This window comes from Gadus chalcogrammus, chromosome 8 (genome assembly GCF_026213295.1).
Source record: "Gadus chalcogrammus isolate NIFS_2021 chromosome 8, NIFS_Gcha_1.0, whole genome shotgun sequence".
Classification (NCBI taxonomy): Eukaryota; Metazoa; Chordata; class Actinopteri; order Gadiformes; family Gadidae; genus Gadus; species Gadus chalcogrammus.
The window spans coordinates 18718561-18741875 of record NC_079419.1 but is presented as its reverse complement, the minus strand read 5'-3'; the positions used below and the strand labels follow the sequence as shown (position 1 = coordinate 18741875).

General features: G+C 46.9%; 2 protein-coding genes across 3 annotated transcripts in view; one reads left to right on the top strand and one right to left on the bottom strand.

The window, feature by feature from the left end:
• Window positions 1-229: 229 nt before the first annotated feature.
• Window positions 230-16157, top strand: LOC130388350 (homer protein homolog 3-like). Its single transcript, XM_056597816.1, has 10 exons — window positions 230-748; window positions 1043-1091; window positions 4366-4522; window positions 6356-6487; window positions 6954-7058; window positions 8221-8354; window positions 10008-10164; window positions 13306-13413; window positions 14244-14324; window positions 14631-16157. Exons 2-10 carry the CDS (start codon window positions 1069-1071, stop codon window positions 14814-14816), a joined length of 1083 nt encoding a protein of 360 aa, XP_056453791.1. The 5' UTR covers window positions 230-748; window positions 1043-1068; the 3' UTR covers window positions 14817-16157.
• Window positions 16158-19613: 3456 nt separating this feature from the next.
• cers4b (ceramide synthase 4b) overlaps window positions 19614-23315 on the bottom strand; it is a 13610-nt gene continuing 9908 nt past the window's right edge. For both annotated transcript variants that reach the window (XM_056597583.1, XM_056597584.1), the window contains exon 11: window positions 19614-23315. This exon is cut by the window's right edge and continues 1670 nt beyond it. The gene's annotated coding sequence lies outside the window, so the exon portion shown is untranslated.

Genomic DNA, 23315 nt, shown 5'->3' with positions numbered 1-23315 from the left:
ATGTTGGACTTCAATATTTTTTACCATTCTTTAAATACAGTCATTGCTCATAGGCTAGCCCAACGTTGCATACAGTTAGTGAAAACCATGTCCCGATGGGTTTGACATGAGGCGCCAGTGATCCAGCAGGTGGTGGTGTGGTGTCGACCAGGAGCCCGTAACTAAGCGCTACTGAAGCGCAGCTGCCTGCAACTCTCCTCCAGCCTCAGACCGTCTGGCTACTGCTACTGATGCTGCTGCAGTCTGCATCCCTGATAAAACCCGTCCCAAGTCATGTAGTTATTACTTAGTACATCGCCATTGACAAAAGAAGACAAATCCACTGGCCGTTGAAGTTTGAAGCGTTCAAAGCAGCCGGGGGTAAAACAGCGGCTGCCTCTGGTCTGGTTAGGATACTGGTCCACCGGGTGATGGACGAGCACACTGATCCACAGGGTCCTCAGCATCTCGGATGTTTTACGCGGTCCTTCCAGTCAAAAAGACTCAAGTGACCGAAAAAAAATAGGACGTCTACCGGTTTATTTTATGTGCGCTAGATTGCCAAACTGCTGCAGGTATAGCCACTCAGCACTTTGCAGTGCAGGATTCCCGTGCAGAGGAGAGAAGACCGGAGCACGGACACTTTCACCGGAGCACCGACACTTTCACCGGGCAGCAGCAGCCAGCAGACACCCGCCAAAACCAGTCCATCTGAGAGCTATTGTCTGGTGGAACGGAAACTGAACTCTTGTTTCACTTGAGAAATGTGGTGAGTGAGCTATTAAGGGTTATTAACAATTATGTTCATTCTGATGAACATATATGTAATATTTCTGTTATTATACAGCACTTTAAGCCTACCCCCAAGCATCTCTTTCTATTACATTTCTTTCAACAAATTCTAGGCCTCCTATTGGTCAATTACAGGTGGAAATGGACAAGGTTCCTACATTATTTTATTTTTTTTCTGACAGTAGGCTTGTCTCAATGTTGAGAGGACAAGATCAGATACCAGTGTGTATCTGTCCATGTGAATATTATTTCTGTGTCCCTCTCTTTCCAGAAAGGAAGTCTCAATGACCTTGTAAGATGTTTTCACACCACAGAGAAAGGTAAGCAAAGACAATTAGGTTGGCCTTTTTTCCTTTCCTCCTCTTTTTAACCCCATTTTGTTGTTGTTTATGACCATGTAGTTCTAACGACAAGCCCTTCTAACGACATCTACGATCTGACACTAGTAACAATCTGTTGAACAAATAGATGATGTGTAGGCCTGCTTTTAGCAGAGTGATGAGTAAGAAGTTTGAAAGAGAAAATAGCTGCTCTTGCACTCATGTAGCCTGTATGATTTCCACAATGAAGTCGGTGTTACAGATCAGGCAAATCTGATTGTGTCTCATTTGTTCTTCACGGTAATAGATACGCTTGAGATATCAGTGATGCAGTTAGAGATGGAGACACCCTAAAAGTCTCTGTCACTCCTCTGCTTCCTCCGCTACTCTCTCTCTCTCTCTCTCTCTCTCTCTCTCTCTCTCTCTCTCTCTCTCTCTCTCTCTCTCTCTCTCTCTCTCTCTCTCTCTCTCTCTCTCTCTCTCTCTCTCTCTCTCCCTCTCTCTCTGTCTCTTTGTCGCTCTCTAATACACACACACACACACACACACACACACACACACACACACACACACACACACACACACACACACACACACACACACACACACACACACACACACACACACACACACACTGATAAATAGGGCAGCCCACAGCGGAGCAGCAGGCTCATCACAAACACGGAGGGTTTTGACCCTCCACTCAGTTAATTCTGTTGTCACGGTCGTCCTGGACCCCAGCGCTGCTGGGACTCGGGGTCGCTGCGGTGGAGGTGCTGCACGGATGAATTAGTGGTGGTGGATCAACCCCAGGCACAGGCTGACCTTTGACCCATCTCATTAGTACCACGATTGGTACCTCCATCCAAACCCTCACACACTCCGGGTCTCCGGGTCTGTCCGTCAGGGGCTCTTCTGTCTGTCCACTGGGGAGAGGCTGCGTGGCGGAGCTGTAGGCGGGTCCTATTCTGATCTGACTGGACCTCATACTGTAGCGTTGCAGAGTCAAGGTGCTTTATTGTCATATGTGCAGCACAACATATGTGTCAGTTTACCGTGGTAAGGCGAGGGTTATCTATGCAGCACACGTCCGCATGGCAGTGAAAAGAGGAAGCCAAACAAACAAAAGTAGTGCGTGTTTATTAAGAATTAAGGTCAACCTATTTATTGGAATTACTGTTCCATGTTAACGTGTTTCGTAACTGGAGTCGTCACAACATAAAACAACTCTAAAAAAACAAAACACTGCTTTAGGGATGGACAAACGAAGACGTACTCCGAGTCACAAGATTTGGGAGCTTTTTTTTTAGGGTGTGAGTCAAGTTTTTTTTATAAAAGTTGGACACGCGTCTGTGTCCATGGCGCTGCGGGCAGCCTTGTTGACAGCTGGGGCCCCGAGGACCCTCAGCCAGGTCCTGGACTGGTTCTGGGGTCTGGCTGTGGGTCCAGGGCTCCGGGGTAGTGGTCCCACGGGAGGGAGGGACGTGCTGGCGGGAGTCTGGCAGATTCCCTCACCGTGGATGAGCTGACGTGCCAGACCGCCAGGCAAGGTTAAAAAGATTCCCTGTTCCCCTGCCAACGTTACGGCCCGCTCTACAGGACACCCGGAGAGGTGACCTGTGTTCTTTGTACTGCGTATTTAGCCAACACACTACGAAGGTGAGCTTATCCCATGATACTGTTTAGGGTAGGGTAAGTAGAGACCGCCTGTTTTCAGTCACGCGAACTGACCCACTCTTAAGAGGCAGAATGTCCGATTACATATGGCGTGCTGGTGTGCTAATCCCACATGTTAATGCTGCCAATGTTTTGGGTAGCCAACCGTATTGGTTATATACTAGCTGTTAAATATTGTTGGAAGGACGGTTGCTCTGAGAGTTTTTTTGGTCACAATTTCGGTGCCAGACCACAAGGCACAGAATAACAGAGGGCTGGCCATAACTTTCATTTTGCAGTGTTCCCGAGCTCTGTCAAGTGTTTGCTCAGAGAAAGAATAACAATACAGTTGCCGGGACAAACACAGCAACGCTTCAGAAACACTGGCCAACCGTGTCACGTCTGTAAAGGGCTTCGTCGTTACACTCAGGGATTGGATTACAATCACAGAACGAGACCCCGGCCCACCTAGCCCACCTCACACTTGTCAGAACCCACCCAACCCACCCTCCCATCTATATGCAACACCCCACGTTGCATGTGGTTCTTCTCCCATATGATTTCCCATATGAGCAGACGTTTCAGTGTGGTTTTCTGTGTGTTTCCCTAGGAAGTCCCTTAAAAGGGGCAGTATCATAAAAACGATAATCAATGTTCAATCAAATTGCAGAGACATTTGGCCTTTTTAAAATATATTGTTTATCATTCGGTTATCGCATGTACATTTTTGTTGTATGTATTTTGAGAATAGGGTTTTCTCGTTGGAGTGGTGTGTGTGTTTGTGTGTGTGTGTGTGTGTGTGTGTGTGTGTGTGTGTGTGTGTGTGTGTGTGTGTCTGTGTGTGTGTGTGTGTGTGTGTGTGTGTGTGTGTGTGTGTGTGTGCGTGTGTGTGTTAGCATATCTTTTTGTGTGTGTAGTAAGTGTGTGTTTGTGGTATTCTAGTCTTAGTGTGCCCGCACAGAAAAGAACCAGGCTTGTTTTCCCAGGCCTCCATGTCCTCTGGAAGGCATGGCGCGGCTAGAGCTATTTCTCCAGCCCCAGCGACATGGCTGCGTTCGTGTATTTACCTCGTATCCTGGATACGCGGCCACAAACGCTGGCGTGAAGCGCTGAGGAGGGCGGGGGGGGGGGGGGGGGGTTGTTTGGAAGAGGAGTTTGAGTAAATGCTGAGGACACCATGGGGCAGCCAAACCTCTGAAAGGCTTATGTGCCGGGCGAGGGGGGGGGGGGAAACATGTGAGGGACCGCAGACAGAGGTGAACCTCTATCCCTGGAGCTTCCCTGTTTCTGTTCTCCAGATCAGGCTAGAGGAGGTATCATGATGTGAGTAGACCTGGAGTATATTTAAGTGTGTTTTTAAAGGGGTTTAAACAGAGTTTCAAAGGAAGGGGTTGGGTTGACCCAGAGAGGCACTTCACTGAATGCCAAAAAAACGATGTATTCCATTTCCAACGGACAAATTTGGTTTCAGTGACGCCTTCCCAGTGCCAACTCCTGGACGAAGTGAAACAAGTCCAATCGAATGGAAAGAGTGGCATCATTCTGGGCCCACGTCTCACTTCTTATTTTGGTCTCATCCGGCGAGCGTTCGTCTCTGTTTCCCCTGACGTGTCCTCAGGGAGCAGCCGTTCTTCAGCGCCCGGGCCCATGTGTTCCAGATCGACCCGAGCACCAAGAGGAACTGGATCCCTGCCAGCAAGCATGCCGTCACCGTGTCCTTCTTCTACGACGCCAACCGCAACGTGTACCGCATCATCAGTGTGGGCGGGACCAAGGTGAGAGGGGGAGGGGGGGGTGGGGTTTGTTTGAGGCGATGATGGATTGGGATTGACAGCACAGGATATTATGCTTAAAACACACTTTGAGAAGACTAAAGTGTAAAGATAATCATGTGAATAAATATAGCATAGATATCGATGGAGTAATAAGGCACATGCTCTTCCTTTTCTGACGTTGAAGCAAGCGTTCAAGGCCATGACATGGGGTGCATAATAAAGAAGAATTGTCTTTCTTCTCAGAGATCCAAGGGGAAATTGTGAGCTTTCCTTGTGGCCTTTCCTTTTGGATTAGCGGGGGGTGGAAGCAAACAGGCTCCGAGGGGGGTTCTCTCTCTCTCTCTCTCTCTCTCTCTCTCTCTCTCTCTCTCTCTCTCTCTCTCTCTCTCTCTCTCTCTCTCTCCCTCTCTCTCCCTCTCCCTCTCCCTCTCCCTCCCTCTGGTGTGGTATTAACACCTCTGGTCTGACCCACATTGCTGCCTCCCAGAAGGCAGTGCGCTGATGAAGGTGGTGGCTACCGTGGGTCCTCCCGCCCAGCTCCGGGGTCTGGCTGGGCGGTAATCCGACCCAGTACCGCCGTATGACGTCAAAACGCGTCCACCCCCCCCCCCCCCCCCCACCCGGTCTTAAGCTGATCTTCTCCCCCACACTTCTTATGAAATGCGTTTCATTACCGTAATACTGTACAGAGGATTTGATTTTGAATATTTTTTATCAATGTTTATGTTTTTATTAAAATAATAATAATTGTTATTATTATATATATCTTTTCGATCATGATTCGATTGTCTTTGCTGCGGCAAACTCCTGCTGAGACAGACCTCTGGGGAAAGGAAGTGCTTTTGTTTGTTTGGAGGATTCCCAGCGGATCCCCTGCTTGATCAGCAGATGTTGCAGTCGTTTGCGTAGATAGCCACTCCTCACCCAACCCCTATGAGGAGTGGAACGGTTGGTTACTGTACCTCAAGATGGACTACCCTCCAGTCCTAACTGCCCTCCAGTCCTCCTAACCGCCCTCCAGTCCTCCTAACTGCCCTCCAGTCCTAACTGCCCTCCAGTCCTCCTAACTGCCCTCCAGTCCTCCTAACCGCCCTCCAGTCCTCCTAACTGCCCTCCAGTCCTAACTGCCCTCCAGTCCTCCTAACCGCCCTCCAGTCCTCCTAACTGCCCTCCAGTCCTCCTAACTGCCCTCCAGTCCTCCTAACTGCCCTCCAGTCCTCCTAACTGCCCTCCAGTGCTAACTGCCCTCCAGTCCTAACCGCCCTCCAGTCCTCCTAACTGCCCTCCAGTCCTCCTAACTGCCCTCCAGTGCTAACTGCCCTCCAGTCCTCCTAACTGCCCTCCAGTCCTCCTAACTGCCCTCCAGTGCTAACTGCCCTCCAGTCCTCCTAACTGCCCTCCAGTCCTCCTAACTGCCCTCTAGTCCTAACTGCCCTCCGGTCCTAACTGCCCTCCGGTCCTAACTGCCCTCCAGTCCTAACTGCCCTCCAGTCCTTACTGCCCTCCGGTCCTAACTGCCCTCCAGTCCAAACTGCCCTCCGGTCCTGCCCTCCAGTCCTAACTGCCCTCCAGTCCTCCTAACTGCCCTCTGGTCCTAACTGCCCTCCAGTCCTAACTGCCCTCCAGTCCTCCTAACTGCCCTCCGGTCCTAACTGCCCTCCGGTCCTAACTGCCCTCCAGTCCTAACTGCCCTCCAGTCCTCCTAACTGCCCTCCGGTCCTAACTGCCCTCCGGTCCTAACTGCCCTCCAGTCCTAACTGCCCTCCGGTCCTGCCCTCCAGTCCTAACTGCCCTCCGGTCCTAACCACCTGTTTGTGGTTGTGATCCTGGCAGGCCATCATCAACTGCAGCATCACACCCAGCATGACGTTCACCAAGACGTCCCAGAAGTTTGGGCAGTGGGCGGACAGCCGGGCCAACACGGTGTACGGCCTGGGCTTCGCCACCGAGCAGCAGCTGCACCAGGTCCAGTACAACCGTGCCCTGTTGTAACCCTTGCATGGTGGTTTGGTTTTTGATCCAAGATGTCACACTAAATGGTCGCTGACTTGACATCCGGATTATGAGTCTCTTCTCTTTTGTCCTTTTTTGTTGAAAATGTTTAGCAATGGGAAATAGATTCATTATGTCAATTATTTATTTCAATTAATATCATTAAAACGGCAGGTAGGGGTTAGGTTTCATGCTCAACGATGCTTACAGGTAGACTGCAGGGCATTGCTGTCCGAACCCCGGACCTTTGACTGGAATTCAAATCCCCTCCACTAGACTCTCCCGACTCTCCTATTTCAGAACAGTGTTTTAATCATATTGACAAGAGAACTACTTATCTCTGTGTACTTTATTCATCCCAGGCAGGACATGTGGGTCTCACAGCACAGAGGTAACCTGACTCAATAAGAATGGCCTTAACCCTCTTCTCCTTCCGCAGTTCTCTGAGAAGTTTAAGGAGGTGAAGGACGCGGCACGCCTGGCCCGCGATAAGTCTCAGGACAAGGAGCTGGCCAACACCGCGCTCAGCATCGCCGCCCCGCAGGTGAGCGTGGCACACTGCACCCCCACCATGGCTCCCTTCAGGGGCTCTAGGCTGCTGTGTACGTCAGGGTTCGAGGGGAAGGAGCGGAGGGCCGTCTCTGACCTCGCTCGGTGGGTTTTCGAGACGGAGTTGGGATTGGCAGTGGAGAGTGACTGTGCTGTTGGAAAAAACCACCGCGGCAGAGGAAGTACTGCTGGAGCGGGGTCACTCCTCTCCGCGGGGGAGGGTGCGAGCGGAGAGAGAGGGAGAAGTAGGACGATGGTAAAATTATCCCTTAACTGGGCCCGGCCCTGCAGTGCTCAGACTAGGCCAGCGCCCGCCTCCCTCGGCCGCTGCCTGCACCAGACCGGCCCGGAGGACTGCGGCGCTGGTTCCACTCGAGGTCCTCCCCGACGCCCGATCAATAAGGAGCAATTACCCCTGGGTTACACGCGCCTGCTCCCCGGGTCTGTCAACCCTGTGGCTGAACAGACGGCCGGCCGGGCCCGTGGCTCCCTCGACAACGGCCCCTTTAGCGGTAGAATGAGCACGTCGGAGAACGCTCGACCCCTGATCACCCGCACCAAGTGGCACTCCGCTAATCTAAAATGCAAATCATGGCTATTTTTACCTTTTTGGTTGGATTGTGATGTTTGGTATGCTTTTTTTTTTTAAGTTGACATGTTCTTTTCTCCATCTTTGGAATCTTCTTTGCTTTCTGATCGGTTTCATCTAGTACTCACAGGTGGGTGTTTCATAGTACCCCTCCCCCCTCCCCACACGAATAACACAGCCGACTAAACTAAATAGTAGTGCTACAATTAGATTCTAAAAGGTTAGCGTTGGGGCTTCCATTAATGTTGCTGCCCTTTGCATGATCATTAAATAGATAAGCAGCAGCTTTGTGTGATGGACAGCACACAAGAGCCCACTTGCACACTCTAAGGCTTCCTATAAACCACACTTCTGAGCTACCTCTTTCCCCCTTTCTCACTAACACTAACATACCCACCCCCATGGGCTGTGAATGGGAGCACAACATCTCCATCTTGCTCGAGTGTGTGTGTGTGTGTGTCTTTGCGTGTGTGTGTGTGTGTGTGTCTTTGCGTGTGTCTATGTGTGTGTGTGTGTGTGTGTGTGTGTGTGTGTGTGTGCGTGTGTGTGTGTGTGTGTGTGTGTGTAGGACCTCTCTGATGAGCTGCAGTCGCCACCGGTGATGTGCATCAACGGGCCCGAGGACAAGCTGTTCCGCAGCCAGAGCGCCGACATCACCTTGTCCTCCGAGAAGGAGCGCATCAAGAAGATGCTCTCCGAAGGGTAGCCCCCCCGCACACACTCCCAGCACCCCTCCAACCCACCCCACCCTCACCTCTACCCATGCCCTCTTCTCCAGTCCACCCTCACCTCCACCCGTCCCTCACTTCCGCCCCAATCTCATCTCATCTCCATCCATGCCCCCTGCACCCCACCCTAAACACCCCACTCTTATATTGACCCCACCCTCACAGTCACCTAACCCTCACACCAGTAGGAGCAGAATCAGAATTATTTAAGGATTTAAAGGAGAAATTGGTTACCAAAGTTGGTAACGCAGCTCTCAGCAGCGCTCCACATACCTCAGTGTTAGATGTTCCCCTCTCACGCTCATCACCAGCCGGGACCAGAGGTCGGCCGGCCCATCGCTGTCTCTCTTCCCGGCCGTCTGCTTTAAGCCTCACGCTAACCGGGGGATCCCTCCAGGGAGACGCTGCACCAGATCCTACTCTACGGATTAGGTTCTAAAGTCGTCACAACGGGACAATTATTTCACCAACCCCGTGTGCCACACAAAGGCTCAATCCCTTTCTACAAGCTTAGCCTTTTCCTCCTACTGATGGGATGTTCCATAACAACAAGTGGTTCACCTTCATCTGTCTGAGATTTGATCAATACGCAGTCAGGTCAAGTCCTTTTTTATAATATCACGGTATAACAACAATAATAATCACCACGTTTAGACAGAGGATTGTCGCTGCTGGCCGTGAGTGACTCGTCCATAAACCTCATGTCACAGAGACGCCTGCCCCCAGCCGTCGCCCTGAGTCACTGCTGGGTCTCTGTGGTTCATTATCACCTCCAAACACGGTGGGCCCCAGACAGGTTTAAAAGGTGCGGTGTTGACTCATACGTTGGGGGACTCAAGGCGGGTAAACAGCCTTTCACTCTGCTGTCTGAGCCACGCGCCATGCTTTTTGTTGCCCGCAGAACCACTTCTGTAACATTAGAAATGCTGCTCTTGGAAGTGGTTGCCATGGCAAACCGTTGCCATGGCACAACCTCCAGCTTTCTCGTCATGGAACGGGAGCGGCTGGAGTGATGTAAGGTATCCTGATGGTTACAGAGGATCCCGGCGTGAAGCCTTTGTCTGCGTGAGGCGTAACTCGTCGATAAGCAGGCATGGTGCTTGATAGAACAGCAGACAGGTTGGTGTTGTGGTGTGTTGGATTCATTTGTTACTCACACAGAACACGCTTTCACAACTTGGAATTGAATGTATTGAGGAGGTGGGGGAGAATAAGTGAGGTCTGGTTCTATCCATTGTTGGATTTACGGTTGAAAGGCAAAGAAAAGCAGCTTGACTCATTCCCCCATTCCTCCTTCTACCACCCATCACTACACACAGGGGGGGGGGGGGGGGGGGCGCAGACATGTTGATGAGAGTCCTTCTTGGTTCCCATTCCCCGCCATGTTTATAATGTGCCCTGTCATCCACCCAATAGTATCGTTAATGAATGATCAAAAACATCTGATCGCAATCCATTTTAACACACATGAATCTGTCCCCGGTTGTGTATGACAAATACAATTGGTTTGAGGTGTGTGTTTGTGTGTGTGTGTGTGTGTGTGTGTGTGTGTGTGTGTGTGTGTGTGTGTGTGTGTGTGTGTGTGTGTGTGTGTGTGTGTGTGTGTGTGTGTGTGTGTGTGTTGCAGGTCAATCTGTGAGATGAATCTGGAGGCTGAGCTTTTCACACTGCAGGACAGCAACAACAAGCTGGTGGCGGCGCTGCACGAGGCTAACGCCAACGTTGAGCAGTGGAAGAAACAGCTCGCGGCCTATCAGGAGGAAACAGAGAGGCTACGCGACCAGGTACCGCCCTAAGGGGAGGGGCTCCACGTAAAGCTACTGTTCACCCGTATAGTACGAGGCCACGCGACCAGGTACCGCCCCAAGGGGAGGGGCTCCACGTAAACCTTAGGCTAACCCTTAGCGTATAGTACGAGGCTACGTGACCAGGTACCAACCTCTGGCTAGAGGGATTGTGTTCCCGTAAAACTTAAGCTAACCTTTAGCGTATAGTGGGGGTCTACGTGAGCAGGTACCACCCTCTGTCGAAGGGGAGGGGCTCCAGGTAAACCGACTCTGGAGAGGGGGCAGGTACCGACCTCTGTCTATTGGACAGCGTCTGAGTAAACATCAATTTAACCACTACTATTTTATATGAAACTTAATATTAACAAAATGATGTACTATGTGATGGATGCGAAGGCATTGACCTTCGTTGATCGGGGGTTGATTGGGGTTGATTGGGGTTTTATTATTAAGTCATTATTAATCATAAAATACTTTCATCAGTTATTAAATGGTTTGTAACTGTATTTTGTTTTATTTGGTTCAGAAAAGATTATATTTTATACTCAAGGCCAAGTGGAGCTTTGAAATTCCTATTCATGCGTATTAATAATACGGTATTATGTGTGTATAATGTGCGTACAACAGCTTTTCAAGCATTTTTTATCCCAAGTGAGAAAGGTACAAAAAGGGAGGTTAGAAACAAGAGACTGCACTGCAGAAAAACAGATTGGAACAATCTCTGCGCTTCGCTCGACAGAAGTCCATTCATGGTCAACAAGTTACGATGTGTTATCGGATCAGGCGGCGAGAAGTAGCTGTTGTGGGCATTAACCGAAAGGAAAAAGAGGCTTTCAGCCTGTGTGTGTGTGCAGCTGTGGGTGTGTGTGTGTGTGTGTGTGTGTGTGTGTGTGTGTGTGTGTGTGTGTGTGTGTGTGTGTGTGTGTGTGTGTGTGTGTGTGTGTGTGTGTGTGTGTGTGTGTGTGGGTGGATGGGTGGATGTGTGGATGTGTGTGTGCGTGTCCGTGCGTGCGTGCGTGCGTTTGCTCTCCGGTGTGCTGTGCATTATCAATACACTGTAGGCTGATGGAGAAGGTCATGTCTCATTGCCTGTGTGGTGACAGACGACAACAAACTTGCTCTACTTGGTTATTGCTCTGGAAAATCCTTACTCCAACAAAGTGGTGCTGAGTCAGTGTCTCTCTCTCTCTCTCTCTCTCTCTCTCTCTCTCTCTCTCTCTCTCTCTCTCTCTCTCTCTCTCTCTCGCTCTGTCTCTTTTCTCCAATATTCTCATTTTTCAAGCCTCAATTGTGTGTCCTTTCTCCGGCCTTAAACAGGTAGTATGAGCGAGACACTAGTCGGGCGGTCGTATCGTGTTTGACAGGCAGCGTAGCGGGCCTGTTTTTCTCTCCCCCTCCATCGCTCACGTCTTAATGAAGACGGGCTCAGACGCTGCACGCGCGTGTTCCCCGGTCACACACCACGAGCTTCAAATCCCCACCTGGAGACCACACACACACACACTGCTGTCCTCCAGAGGGGGGGTGCTTTACATACCTGCTGTACGCCTGGGTTGTAATCCTCATAATATCCACCGTCCTCAATGGTGTTGTATCATCATGAAATGAAGATATATCGACTTATCTTCATACCCCAGTTTTAGAAAAATTCTAAATTAATAATATGAGGTAAGAATGATGAAAATATGAGGTTAGAACGTCAGAGGGAAAGATCTGAGTCTGATTGTGGGATCATGTACTGACCGTAGACTGTTTACAAGGCAATTTGGATTCATAAGCACATCGTGATGCTTATTGTTATCATATTTCCCTTGATTATGGTAATAATACATGTTTTTCTTATTGCCAAGCCCTAGCCATGTTGATCTAGGACCCTTTCTGTTTGGTCTAATCCACCAGCAGGCCCAACCTGCCTCAGGCTAGCCGTCACAAACTCCATTTGATCCTCTGCTTCAATAGCTTGTTCCCCCTTCCCCCATTTATTGCCTCACTGTGCAGTATTGATCGCTCAAACATTGTAATTATCGGCCTACCTTTAGTGAGCTTTCCCCCCCGATATCAATTTGACCGTTTATTTTTTTATCAATGTTGTGGCCGATAGACTCCTGATCAGGAATGTCTTCAGCCGTACAGCCGAAGACACCATCGCTCTGACACGGATTGAAACTCTGCTCTGTAGCAGGGGATCCCCACCGGGGGTCTGCGATCCCAGGGGGAGCATTAGCAGCCTCCTATAAAAACAAAAAACACAGCATAAAAATGAATGTTTGTCGCATTTATTATAAATGATGAGGGTTTCTGATCAATAAAGGGAAGACCAGAAATCGAAGTCACTTCAACTCTGTTGCAAACCCTCTGCCATGGAAGCACCACGGCCACTGCAATGTTAATAATGCTGTTAACTCATTCTAGTGTTAATAGGGAATGTTTCAATCTGCATCCCAGCTTCAGAGCGTCTCCTGGTGGATGATGAACGACCAGGTGGCTCAAAAAAAAAATGGTTCAGGTCTCAGGAGGGGGGAGGGGGGTGTGGGGGGGCTGGGGGGGTTTGTAGGACAGCCATATCCTAGATTCAGTGGCCCAGTTAGAAGAAATGAAAAATCACCAGAGGGAGCTGGCAGTTCCTCATTCCAGTTTCTCTCTCACTCGAGCTCCATCTCTCTCTCTCTCTCTCTCTCTCTCTCTCTCTCTCTCTCTCTCTCTCTCTCTCTCTCTCTCTCTCTCTCTCTCTCTCTCTCTCTCACTGTCGAATTTCATCTTGTCCCAACCACAGACAGTTAAAAATAATTCGGCCCCTCATCTACAGGGTTCCATAGAGGCAGGGGTGCCATTTTTAGAGGTGTCCTTCTCGTTTGGGTTCTGTGTTATGGGGCCTTTAGTGGAGGGCCCTGGTTTGGGTTGTCGTGTAAACCTTAGATGAAGTAGCAATCGAAGGTAGCTCGTTTTGCCCCTTTTCATATCGGTATGCTGGTCTTTATTTCTCCCAGTCCATGGAGGAGTTTAATATTGAAACATAAGCACAGTGGTAACTGACATTATTCATAGAACAAGTCCATTGGCCAGGGGTAAGTCGAAGCATGCTAGCACCTATGTTGTCCCCTTCTCTAAGAATACATGTGATTGGTTGCTCTTCACCAGGTGTCAGAGTTGGAGACGCATGGGGGCCACGGCCCCAGCGACCTACTGAAAGACGAGCTCACCCAGTCCCTGGAGGAGCTGGAGGCCCTGCTGAAGGCCAAGGATGAGGTGGGCAACCCAACCCGTCAGCCTTCATCTGCTGTCTGAGCTTCACACTCATGTGACACAATGTAGAGACTCTGATTGGACGAATGGGAAACCCAAATGTCCATTTGCATTTCACTGCAGGGATGGGATATTTTTTTTTGTTGTGTGTGACGTGTTGTGATTTGAAATGAATTTATTCAATTAATTATGAGGGTGAGAGACAGAGGACAATGCGGAAAGGAAGGTCAGATAGTAATGTGATGTTGTTGTTTAGCACCAGTTAATCAACTGTCTATCCATTGGACCTTGACACTCACGGGCCACAATCAAAGGCCTTGAATTGGACCTTGTTGCGAAGGAAAAACTGCAGGAACAGGGATTATTTCACAGCAGAATGACTCCTGGGATCACTGACTGAGCGACGTGTTAATTTGATATTAATATAATGTCTTGTGGTTTCAAGAGAGACAAATGTCTAATCAATACAGGTTGAAAAAGGGGGTAGCAAGTAGAAGGGCTAGTCTGTCTCAGTCGTGTGTGTGTTTGTGTGCGTGCCTGTTTATGTCTGGCATTGCATTCAGAGTGTCTCTGTGCCCCCAGAGTGAGTCGGGATAGGCTCTGCCTACGTCCTGGAATAACCGGGTGCATATGATTGATTGATGCAGGGTTAAGGAATGATTTCACTTTAAAAAAAACAAGCTTCTGGCAGTATTTTTTATAAAATATAACCCTGTACAATTTAAGAGTACGAATATCCAGATTATTTGTTCAAGTTATCGTCATGTCAAGAGAGAGAGCGATAGAAAACATGAGATGGAGCTTTTAACTTGAAAGCATTGTTTCTTTTTTAGGAAATTCACATCTTGCAGAACAAGAAACTGGAGTACCATGAGATGGAACGTGACCGGGATGAAGCCATGCACAGACTGCAGGTACAGTAGGACCAGGGAATGTTAGGGTGTCATGGCTGCTGCAGTGACATTAAAAGGCAACTTTTAATGTCACTAATAACTGGGATTCAGGCGTATCTGTGCAGAAACTACATAGACATTCTCGCTGGTGCTGCTGGAAAATAAAATATCCAATGAGCGTTACCATGGTAAACAAAGGTCACATAACAACTCTTGACGCACAATGCAAGAAAATGTGTGCTGCTCCAAATTGTAACATTAATCTACAGTGATCCACCAATTATTGTTGCTAATTTTTCTCACCATCATTCTCCTGCAACACCACAGGAAATGGAAATGCGCAACTCAGATCTGGAGAGGCGCGTCCAGAACTCTGAGCAGAATCTTAACAACTCTCTAGAGGAGCGGGACCGCACGGACAACGAGATCCAGCGATCCATCGAGATCCTGGACATAAAGATCTTTGACCTCAACGACCTGCGACAGAGCCTGGTGAAGCTCATCGATAAATGAGCTTGGTAGAGCAGGCCACAAATGCACTGCTGTGGAGGTGGGACGGGAGACGAGCGAAAGGAAGGGGAAATTAGCAATAGGCTCATGTTAGTGTCATGTTAAGCAATACAGGAAAAGACAAAAGAGAAATGACCCAGATGGAGCTCGTCCTGCACCGTCTCAAGCCCAGGACCCCCGTCTGATCTGGACAGCTGGTCTCGGCCTCTGTTGTGCCACAGTGTCTCTACCGTCACCTCTAAGCTTGTTAAGCCACCAACATGTTGGGGTGGAAAACTGCTGTTTGTCTCAATGTTTTGCTTATCGCTGGCATCCCTTTTTTCAAGAGTAACGTTCAATACAATAACTAACTTTTAAGTGCTACACAGTGTTAGACACTTATTGTCAAGAACTGGTGCTTGTAGTGTTTCATACTTTTTAGGGGACATGTTTTTTTTATAGTTAAGAATGGGTTGTCCAGGTGAAAGCTTTAGCATCCGTGGTGTGTGTTTGAGTAGAAAGGAAGGAACAGTTGGTTAAAGAATTTAATCTGACTCAGCATGCATAGCCCATAAGGTGTATAATAGCCCATGCTTGAATACTGCAATAAGGTCAGCATTCAGTGTTCAGTATTATCAGTAAAAAACAATATATATATACATTTATTTGGATGTATAACAATATCTTCAGTTACACAAACACATACACACACACACAGTAGTGTGTGTGTGTATCCAATGTCAAGGATGTCTTCATGGGTTGGCATGCTACTAGGATAATGTATAACAAGTAGAAGAAGTATTTGCAAGTGATTCATCTGCACAAAAGTTCTAGAAACCAAAGATCAGGTCCTTTGAAGAGCACATCGTTGAGTCATGAGGAGTTTTAGCTGAAGCTTGAAGCCTGATTTCACATTCTTGTTTAGGTTCATGGGAACTGATAATATTCTAAGATTAGTACATAACTCTTGAAAAGTAAACCTGCTTGTGAATAGTTTAGAGACATGGAAATATATTTCAAACATTTTAAGTTAATGTGAATATAGCTGTTATATGCTGACGGTTTGAAACATTTGAAAACACTTTTACTCAATAATGAAATTGCTACCGAATATTCTGCTAGTCGAAATCATCGATATAAAGACAGCTTTCATATTGTGTGATGCAAAGATTGTGTTGTTTAACATAGTCTCTGGGCTATGTTTATATGTTTAACAAGCCTTTATTCTGAAACTGTTTTACAGTTATAGTGTCAGCTTCTGGTATTTTGCACTGGACTGGGAAATAAAAGCTAAAACCACAACTCAAGAATGGTTTCACGTTTGTTTGTATTTTCTGAGGCCATTGGCAGTCATGCAGTGGCCCATTGCATGGGCTGAACAGTTCTCATCACGTTATGCTGATGTTCTACTTTAATCAAAATTGTGAAAGGATCTCTGTGAAGAAAAGCTGAATACATTAAATGTATATTTTTGCTAATCATATGAATCTATTATGAGTTTTTTATTTATTTAGCGAATGCAAATTCCTCAAGCCAAGCAGTGGCCTCTTGATCTAAATTGTGGAGGGAGATTAGACCACCTTTCAGTCTATGTAGAGGGCATAAGGCTTCAATAATATGCTCCATAGTTTGCTCCTCTCCACAGGCAGGGCTTGGGCTGCCTGCATCTGTGAAGGCTGGCCAGTGACCCTGACCAGTTCTGAATCTATATATGAGTAGTGTAGTCCTATTATTAATGTTTTATAATAACACACCTGCACACAGGTGGATAGGCAGGCTATATGAGTTGTATTATGGTGAATCTTCGGGGTACCCATCTTCTCAGACTCTGGTTATGACAAACTCTGGGAATATTTGACCCTTGTTTCTTACAGTGTGTTGCTTTTTTTTTTTTTTTTTCAAGTTTGTCCCATTTTCTTTTCAGTTTTTGTTAACACAAAAACGGTCAACTCTCAATGAGTTTGGGCGTCAGAGGCTTGAATCAATGGATAAACTCCCATTGAGAAGTAGAGACTACACTTTGAGGCGTTACGATCTAGTACCTTGACTAAAATATTCTAATGTAATAGTTTTGTTTAAAAGCAGTTTGTGTGTTTCAAAAATGAAAGTGGTGCGGATTTAAATAAGATCTGCTGGGTTAAGTCGCTCAACGGTGTTGCTTTAGCCACATTATACAACCGTGTGATTTTTTGAAGACTAAACTTTGAGAAATACTAACCTGAGAGGGAAAAAAATCATAATTAAATCAATATTAACATAAACACAAAAACCCAAGCCGTTCTTGGGTTTGAACGACCAACCTCTCGGTCCACAGCTTGACGCGCCGGAGACGACGTGTGGCTCATTACCGCAATGCTTCTAAAAGCAGGCGTTAGTAGAATAGGTCGGTTGGTGATGATGCGATGGCGGCCTCTTGTGTGAAGGGACATACAAGGCATCTCCTTATTTACACTGTTTTCTACAAAAGTAAATAGCCGACGCCAGTTACTTGACATAGTTTGATCATACATTGACAGATTCATCGTGAATTTGATGTATAAATAATAACAGAGAATTGAGCAAATAACCGGTTGATATGACCTCGTTTCTTGTAGTGGCGCACAGAGCTAGGGGAGACCGGGGATAGTTGTAACACGGGGTGAGTTGTAACACCACCAATTCCACCAATTAGGGATAAGATATGAGCAGTGGCGATTTTGGTTTGGAAACTCTGGTGGGGCCCATGCAGGAAAATATTATAACGCAATCCAGAAATACCACATATTACTACCATCACAACAAAAACAGTAGCAAGTGACAGAGGGGACCAAAATTGCAGCTGAATAATGCCATCACTCAAACGCGAATCTGACGACATATATTAGGCTATTATAGCAATAGCACCACCAAATCGCAGCGTTCAAGATCTCACAATATCAAAACTCAAGAAAACAACAACGTGGCAACAATAAAAACAACGGCACACCCTTTACACAGCAATCAATATACAAAGCCACCACTCACAATATACCAAAAAAAGAAGAAGTATGGTTTAAGTTGCATTAAGTTTGCAGGCCACCATACTGTACCATTAACAATGAATCTAGCCTGATAGAGTGGTTGCCTATTCAGACCTGGATAATCCTGGGTGAAAATGTAAGTAAATTTGGGCTAAGATGGTAATTACCTGTGCTTTAAGGACAGTGCTGTCTGGTCTCCTTTGTGTGGCTGAGGTGAAACACAAGCATTTTTTTCCGCTTGAACCACTCCTGGTTGAACGATCTATTCTTGTCCTTTCCCTCTTGAATAATGATTAAATCCGTCGGGCGATGTGGTCCCAAACGTTTTATCTCCAACTTCTGTTCAAGTGCTAAATCTCACATGAGACAGATACTCAACACGATTCATCATTTAATGAATGAAACGTCCATTTGTTGTTATTTACTGTAACAGTAACTGTAACTGTAACAGTAACTACGTTAGCTAGCTAGCAAGATCTGATCGGCTCCCGCCGTAAACCCCGCCCTTTCTACAAATCAGCAATGAGAAGAGCTTTGGGGCACTAAACTTCTGGCCCCACCGCCGAAACAGAAGCGGGCGCTGCGCACGCGCTTGCTCGCGCAACAGCACCAGTTTTCTACACTGCAGCAGACAGGGCCATCTCGGCTGTGCCCCACCGAGCGGAACAGACGAGACGGAGCTACGAACTATTTCACACACAACTACTACACTACAACAATTGTGTTCATCAAATTAAAACTGCGGACATGTAATTAATTATTAACAATTAATGTATTATTAACTTATGCTCAATGACATTTTTGAAAAAAAAAAGAAAAGTATAATCGTGCCCTGCACGGCAGCGTTCTCTGGTGGGGCCGTGCCCCACTGGCCCCTAATGCAAAGACGCCACTGGATATGAGCCATATGTGACAGTTTGAGTCTCCTCCTCCTTTCTTTACGATCACTCATGGAAATATTCCACTAGTTGGCGCCATTTTACCAGGAGTTACGAGAGAAATCCAAATTTTAAGGTAAGAAAGTAACTCTTTTTTTAATGTTTTTTTCTAGTACTTTTACTGTTGTAGATAAAGTTGTAGGAGTTATATCAGGTCAAACTATAGTTTCTCTATTAAAGAATGGTGTATCTCTCCCTTGCTAATGTCAAAGCACCATGCCATTACAGCTAGTTTAGCAATGGATGACAGGGCGGGGTAGGTTGTAACGCATGTTTTGTATCCCCTTACATACAAAGTTGTTACCAGAGAAGATGTTGAAGATGTTGCCCTGTTCTCAAAAAAAAAACTTAATTTAAAACTTAATATGATCTTTATTCTCTGTTGCACAACCTACCCCGGTAGTGGGGTAGGTTAAAGGTTTACATTGTAGCCTATTTGTCATAATCTCACAAATTCCGTAATAAAGTTGAGGTGTCACGGTTAGCGGGTGGCAGGCAGGCAGGTAGGACCCAATAGCAGACAGTTCAGGTAAAGGATAATTTATTAACGCAAAAGGCAAGGAACACCGAAAACACATGTGACGCAAGTAACACGGGTAAAACAGGGAACACTACGGGAACACCGGGAACACACAGGACACAAGTCACCACAAACTACAATAATCCGACAAGGAACAAAGGAAAGACAAGGGCTTAAATACCGAACACAGGGCACGCAACGAGTAACAGCTGAAACACATTAGGGGAGGGAGCAGTAATCACACAGGAGGGTAACTTGACCGGACATGGGGAGAAACAATAAGGCCCCGTTTACACGAAGGGAAAACGCAGATATTTTCACACGGTTTGGCCTCCTATTTACACGAAAACGCTGTTTTTGTCACAGAAAACGATCATTTCTAAAAACTCCGGCCAAAGTGGAGATTTCTGAAAACGCCGGTTACGTGTTGTCGTGTCAACGGGTAGAAACGGGGTTTTAGGTTCTGAAACGTCACATTATGCGCCAGGAAATGCTTAACGTCATATGAGCGCCCTATGTTTACAGTTTTTTGTTACAGGAAGACGCTCGTGTTATTCGTTGTTGTTGATTCTGAGGATTCTGATTGGCTTGCATGGCTTTATCCTTCTCCCTACACTGCCGCCCATAGGTTTGGCATAGTTATAATGTCCCAACGGCGTATTTATCCGTTTTGATGTAAACGACAAGTTTTTTGAAAACGATGTTGTGTGCACAATGTTATTTTTGAAAACGGAGGGGGGGAAATATTCGTTTCTATAAATACCCTGCTACGTATCAACGTGGCCTAAGACACAGATACCAAAGTAAAACAGGAAACACCAAAACAAGACAAGGAAATAGACAGACCATGACATGAGGTGATTTAAGTGTTTTCCACTTGTTGTAGACAAATGTGGGTACTTTGCCTAAAAGTCCCAGGGCCCAGTTTCCCGAAAGCATCGTTAGCCTAAGTGGATTGTGAAGTGAGTCGTACGAGCATCGTACAGCTTTCACACCGTTTCCCGAAAGCATCGTTGGTAACGAACGTCGTGAAAACGCACGTAGCTCACGAGGACTCCAGGGGTACTCGTAGGCTGCTAAGAGCATCGTTAGCCTACTATAGCGTCAGTGGCGTCTACAGCGGACATTCCGTGTATTGGATGTGTTTTGTAAAAGGGGACATATTATGAAAACAGCACTTTTCCTGGGATTTGGGGTGTTGTTGTGGGCAGATGGTGCTCCCACACGCATACAAACTTTGAAATAAGTCATGATTTTAATGGGATACGCATTTCTGAAAGCAGCCCGCCTCCATCTACCAAAAGAGCGAGTCAGTTTCGGAGCGCCCTCCTACGTAGTAAGGGGGTACATTTGAATATTACCTCCCACTTCCCCACTCCCCTCCAATCAGAGCATCGCTAAGACTTTGTGGACCAGCGGACGAGCAGCTCCGGCGGGGGGAACTCGGCGCTAGCCCTGCAGCTAAGCTCCGGGTGTACAATCCCTTTCTCTGGCGCCAAGCTCACCCCGCCGGAGCTGCCGCCGAAGGGAAGTCGGGAGGAGGAGGCATGGAGTAGAAAGGGATTGTACTCCCGGAGCTGAGCTGCCGGACTGCCGCCGAGCTACCCCAGCCGGAGCTGCTCGTCCGCCGGAGCTGCTAGTCCGCTGGAGCTGCCACCTAGCTTCGGCGCCAGTTCAGCTCCCGGAGTACACTGCCGGACTGCGGCCGGACTGCTTCGACGGAGTCCGGCAGCTTAGCTCCTGGAGTACAATCCTTTTCTTCTCCATGTCGCGGTTCATGGAGAGTCAATGCCAAAGTTCCTTCCCCCCAATTCTTCTCAACCATGGCCGGGAAATCCCCCACTACGAGTATTCACTTGTGGAAGTACCAGAGACGTCAGACAGACACAGTCTTTATTATTCATAATATCATCCGACATAGCGCACATAGCTTTTGGCCGTGATATTAGATCGATTATATAAATACCCGTACATAATATTATTATTATGCTATATTATATTATATAGATATAGAGCTCCAGGAGTCATCAAACGGCAACAATCCCTTCTCCTCCATGCTGTGGTTCAGTCTGACAGCTCATTGGTCAATGGGCAGCAGCTAATTTGCATCAATGCTACAGACACCAGAAACAGCTCATTCTGAAGGGACTGAAACAGAGGGCAATAGCGGTAGACGATATTCTTTTTCCTAAAAGCTATTTCCAGCAAACAGCTTCAAAAACATGTTTTCTGGCACTCAAATACTATGTTTGCTTGTTGGGAAAACACCATAATATGTCTCCTTTAAAACACATCCAATAGCCTACCACGGAATGCCCAGCTGGCACAATTTTGCAACCAAAAACAGTGGTTACCGCCGATATATTACTCATAGACTACTGTTATATTTAAACAGCAAAGGTAGACACATGTTAGAAGTCAACAACAACATAATTTATTGCAGCAATTAAGAAATCCAAAAATACACGCCACGTCACAAGCCACAGGCCTATAATAAAATCAAACGATTCCATTGCTCTTGTGTGGGAGGTCGCTTTCGAGCTGCACTTGCTGTCTCCCTCTGATTTTAATTCAACCATCGTGGTTAAAATGTCCTCATTTTGATCAATGACAGAAGACATAGGCCTATGCTACTGTAGACATGAATCATGCTGAGATCAGCGGGTGTCGGATAATTTCTGCAGGCGTTTTTTGTTGCGATTGTTTGCATTAAGCACTGTAGGCACTTCGGTGAGGCTGTGATGAAGTCCACTATTTATTGGACCGTGTCTAGACAGTAACGAACATCCCTGACCATTGTTCATCGCGTTTGTAGTCTACACTCAGACGTGAACTCATTATTGCATGCGGCTGTCTTCATTCATAAAAAAATTAAAATATTCGGGGTATGCAATAATACAAATTATTCTAAAGAGGTCTAGACTCTTTACAATTAAGAGCGCAGCCCCGCCTTCTCCAGTGAACCAAGAAAGCCCGCGCCGTGACGACCGGGGGTTGACCCCCTCGGTTTTACACAGGAAACTTGAGATAAGAAGTTGAAAATCGGCGGGCGTGCCAAGCTGCGACCGAACCGGCTTGGCAGCGTGAAAAGACCTATAGCCTACATCATCCTGCCCAACAATATGGGCAGGATCTAGACCAAGCTCTCCTAATCGGGTCAGCAATAGCCGTGTGTCAATGCCTCCTCTGCGTTTGAATGATAATGAATGAATGGAACGTTGCATTTTTAATGTCTACAAATATTCTAGGCTAGAGTGCGCGCCAATCAATGAAACCTTATGCGGAATCAGATAAAGTCTTTGCTGCGCAAAGCATGTTTCAGAAATCAGCACCTATTTGTCACACAAGCTATTTTTTGATTTTAGTAATATGGAAGGGGGGGGAAATGCCGTGAAAAAATGTACGCACAGGGCATTCAGGATTAGGACCGAAACATATGTTGGCCTAGGCCTAAGCAATTGTGTTTTAATATCTTTAGCATTCAAATTATTGCAGTCTATTCTCGTAGCTAATCTGCTGTTGGCCTTGATTGGGAGATATTTTTACGCTTTTTAACCCCATTTCTCTACGATATTCCTGCGTCCGACACAGTACGGAGCCCATTTCAGCACCGTGTCAGTGGACAGGTACAATCCTACGAACGTCGTGAGTGCAGTGAACGCGCGTTCATGGTAAGAGGAGTTTCGGGAAACGCTCCAAAGAAATTCACTATGGTTCGCAAGATCCATCGTGAGAATGATCGAGCGAAGATCCGTGTTATCGGGAAACGAGGCCCAGAACTGTATCTTTAAAAAAAATGTAGGTTTTTGAAGTAAAATGTGTTACAACCATATCCGGTCTCCCCTACTACAAACAATAATGTCCACATGGGTTCGAAATACCAACCTCTTGGTTAATAGCGTCACAAAATACACACTTTTGTTTGATGCTCTAGAGACGTTCTCATGTTAAGTGTATTGTTTTTTAAAAAGTATAGGCCTACTATAGCAATATGACAAAAAGGACGGCAATCATCTTAATGAGATAAATAAAGTACACCAACTATTATGAACATTATGAATAAATC

Bases quoted from the DNA above. Each gene is read 5' to 3' on its own strand.
- LOC130388350 (XM_056597816.1), top strand. From the start codon at position 1,069: ATGTTTTCACACCACAGAGAAAG. The intron at 13,414-14,243 runs GTGGGCAACCCA...TTTCTTTTTTAG, and splicing joins TGCTGAAGGCCAAGGATGAG to GAAATTCACATCTTGCAGAA. The intron at 14,325-14,630 runs GTACAGTAGGAC...GCAACACCACAG, and splicing joins AAGCCATGCACAGACTGCAG to GAAATGGAAATGCGCAACTC.